At 35.1% G+C, this 3,904-nt stretch overlaps 1 protein-coding gene across 2 annotated transcripts in view; it reads right to left on the minus strand.

Annotated features, from left to right (window-relative positions):
* The window catches only part of LOC107090172 (protein FAM160A1-like), a 32,288-nt gene that overhangs the window by 8,863 nt on the left and 19,521 nt on the right, over nucleotides 1-3,904 (minus strand). For both annotated transcript variants that reach the window (XM_015383412.1, XM_015383414.1), the window contains exons 7-9: nucleotides 1,498-1,599; nucleotides 954-1,010; nucleotides 22-108 (exon numbers count right to left, since the gene is read on the minus strand). In XM_015383412.1, coding sequence (XP_015238898.1) covers nucleotides 22-108; nucleotides 954-1,010; nucleotides 1,498-1,599 — 246 coding nt within the window. The remainder of the gene's footprint in view (nucleotides 1-21; nucleotides 109-953; nucleotides 1,011-1,497; nucleotides 1,600-3,904) is intronic.

Genomic DNA, 3,904 nt, shown 5'->3' on the forward strand with positions numbered 1-3,904 from the left:
ACTTATCTAGAAGCTTGTTACCTTGTGCAGAGCAGGAGCGAGAACCGGAACCAGGAAGCCGTTGTAAATGTAGCTCAACAGCTGGGAGCGGATGGAGGGATGGGCCACCTGAGACAGATGGACAGTCTTTGGTTTCATATCGTAATGAGGACAATAGGAAAGGCAAACCAATGGGAAAAATGTGGCTCAAACATATGGATATGAAGGGAGTAAAGTTAAAAGTAAAGTTTGTGATTAAAATGTTGTTTATTCATTCAGTTGTAACCATTAACCCTTCATGGGGCAAGTTACTGTTTTTATCACTTGCATAACCCTTACAAATGGAGCCCCCCGTCCCTCAGTGAGGTCTAGAAACACAAGATCTATATCCAGCCATCCAGCAAAGATGCTGCTACATGGCTGTACATCTTATTTTGGCATTTGACCAAGTAGATGAGTCCTTCAATGATACATTACCTACTGTAAATTAAGTTGAAAAAAAGAGTTAAATCAAGAAAAAAAGGTAAAAAGCTAATTGAAAAGTTCAAAAGTTAAGTTCAAAAGTTAATAAGCCTAGTTAACAATTATATTTCGGTTTATAAACTAAAAAATATAAGTGCCAGTATCAGCATCTAACGTTATGTTGTTCCTTTCACTCTCAGAGTGTTTTTCATGAATTTCTTATAGAGACACTTTTGTTATTTTTCCTAAAATATTCGGGCAAGTTGGCATTTCTTGTATTACATTGACATTCATTTTTGCCATCAAAATATCTATATTTTTTGAATGTTACAAAGGTAATAAGGTCTTGTGCTGGATTCCAATAACACTATTAGCTTGAAATTTTTATTTTCAAAGTATTTCACTGAGTGCCCTTCAAAGGGTTAAGGTGAAGTTTAGAGAAACTGTATCAGAGCAGAGTACAGATGAGGGTATATCTGCAAATGTTTGAGTGTTTTAGTGTCGTTTTGTACCTTGGCAACAGCGCTACAGAAGTCCAGCGAGTGCAGGAAATGTACAAGAGCTGGAACCTGTTTACACAAGATAAGAATCATGGTGATGCTGGCAAACAGAATTTATGTGCAAGTTTTGGCATTTTAAAGACTCAAATGCCTAAAGAATACAAAGAAATGGAAGGAAAATAAAAGAGCAAATTCGTGCAGAAGATATACTTTTATCATTTTCTTTCCAAAATAAACCTTAGAAAACAAAGAACTGTTTATATTTCAGGACAGGATAACACACTTCCACTGTTAATATCTACTTTATGCTTATTTGATTTTGGAATAGTTCCAATTACTCACAGAGGAAAGAGTATTCAGAGATTTTAATCCGGTAGTAGTAGTGATACTTTACAAAAATATTACTCGAGTAAGAGTAAGAAGTACGGCACAGTAAACCTACTCCTAAAATTTTTTTTTTTTTTTTCAAATCGTTACTTAAGTAAATGTAATTGAGTAAATGTAACTAATTACCACCCTCCCCTGGTCGTACCCCTGCTTTGATGAGCATCCTCACCTGCTGCCAGTCTGCGGGCTCCAGGCAGTGCCAGTCTTCACTGTAAACCTGCAGTCTGGCTGGAAGAGACGAGTACAGACCAGACAGACCAGTGGCTAAGACCTGTGGACACACAGAAACAGGCAGGGCCATGACTTTATGGTCAAATTCTGGAAAAACGACCTAGAAATAAGTAAAACATTCCTTAAATTAAGTGTATTTACCCTTAAGTTGAGTAGTTAATTTAGAAAGTTTGCCAATGGAAGGAGTATTTTTACTCTTAAAATAAGACAATTCGATAATATGCACATGAAATAAGACAATGCAATTGTGTTTCCTTATTTTACATCTAAATTGTCTTGTTCCATTGGCAAAATGTCTCTTTACCTCCGTAATCCAAGAACAAATGCACTTATTTTAAGAAAAAATTACTTATCTAGATTTAGATTTTTTTCCAGTGAGAAGGGTTGTTTTTCGGTTAGGAAGCAGGAGATTAGACCATAAAGGTGTCCAACTTTAACTATACTATCCTTGCTTCCAATGCAGATTTACAAACTATCTGTTTGTCAATAAGCCATTTCTATCAGGTGATCCCTATTATAGCTCCTTTAATGGACTCCAGATTTAGACTCTTGTCTTTCTGACCTTATAGAGGTCAATTTATCTGTTTTTCTTGGTAAATCTTCCCAGGAACTTCCCTATCAACACAGCTCCAAGGATTTTTTCCACCCCAACAAGGTGAATTTTCCCCACAGACTCTCAGGAAGACCAACTGATCTTCTCTCAAGTAAGCAGCAGGTGATGATTGGATGGATCTGAACCTCTGATTTCTGCATTGAGGTTAATCAGCCTTGCTGTTATACCAGTAAGGTATTCTGCAGGTTCCATCATCAAAACAAAAAGCCTGAAAACCTTTTTTCATTTTCAAATAATATGTATGCCTCAATAGGAAAGATGCACTGAGACTCATCTGCTGATCAATCAGCTAATAAAAGACACCTCACAGTATGTTGGTGCTTCTGTTTGTTTATGAACTCTTTGTAATCTAAAAAAAAAAAAAAAAAAGAGACCCAGCGAACACACGGAGGCTTTTATGGAGATTAAATTCCAGAGCAGATTAGTGGAGATTTGGGGAAGGTATGTGGAAATGTGAGTAATTTAAAAGCTATTTAATGCTCATTATTTTTGACATTTAGGGAAAATGATTCAAGGAGAATAAAATGATTCCTAAATCCTCAATGTGAGGCGAACTATGAAGCACAACGCAGTTCTTTTAGCTTTTCAAACTTAACGTTAAATGGAAAATGAATCTTTACATCAATCAGAAGTTAAAAAACCTTCATATTTTACTGATTACAAGGAAGAGAGAACGTTTTCTTTCAGGAATATCATCCACATTTCATCTAACTTTTCCAAAGCAGAATTGTTTTTTTTTTTCTTTTTGCATGATTACCAAGCCTGCATTTCTCACTCCTGTCCCACGTGGCCCAAATTAAAACAAAGAGCAAAACAAGTCATGCATTAATATTCACAGGCTTTTAACTAAAGGCAAAGAAAGTAGAGAAGCATCAGTTTCCCACATTATGACCAAGCTGCTCCTGATGCTCTTAAAACAGAACAATTAAAGGATTTTTATACAAAATATGAGTAGGCTTATTCTAAGAGAGCTTTTTGAGAGTTTGCTGAAGTTATTTTTCAGTTTAATAAGAGAATGTGTTATAAAGCAACACAAAAAGTGTTTAACAAAAGCATAGAGCTAAAAAAGCTGCGACTCGTATCGTGGCTCATAACCTCCTGTTTGTCCCACATTTTTTGTGACCCTACCAATAACTGAGATAGGTATTCAGATGTTTCATTCTACGTAGCTAAAGAAAAACAATCCACCTGCCATTGTTGTGCTTCTGACCTGGAATGAAACTAAAAGGATGGGCCTCTGTTTGAGCTAAAAATACAAATGCTGCTGGCATTTAAAATATACAATGAAATCTTCCTCAATTCAAGAAAAAATGCACTTATTTTAGGAAAAAATAACTTATTTAGATTAGAATTTTTTTGCAGTGTTTATGCAGACTTTGTGAGTTTTTATACATTCTTATGAAAATACAAAATAATTTTAATCAAAAGCCAAATGGAGGACAAATAAAACCAGGCAGAATGTAACCAAATTCTAATTTCATAGATGTAGGAAGACTGTTGTTTATTTTTTGTAGTTGTTGATGCTCTGGGTCAGTACGGAAGAGGATTAAGGCCACTGAAAAAAAAATGTTAACTGATTTTTTTTATTTTATTTCAGTATAGTATGGGAAAAAAGTCAGAACTCTGACTTTAATCTCAGAATTCTGACTTTTTTCTCAGAATTCTGACTTTTTTCTCAGAATTCTGACTTTTTTTATTGTCATAATTCAGTCAGGTTTCTGAGATTAAAGTC

Source organism: Cyprinodon variegatus, unplaced genomic scaffold (genome assembly GCF_000732505.1).
Source record: "Cyprinodon variegatus isolate N-32 unplaced genomic scaffold, C_variegatus-1.0 Scaffold284, whole genome shotgun sequence".
NCBI lineage: Eukaryota > Metazoa > Chordata > Actinopteri > Cyprinodontiformes > Cyprinodontidae > Cyprinodon > Cyprinodon variegatus.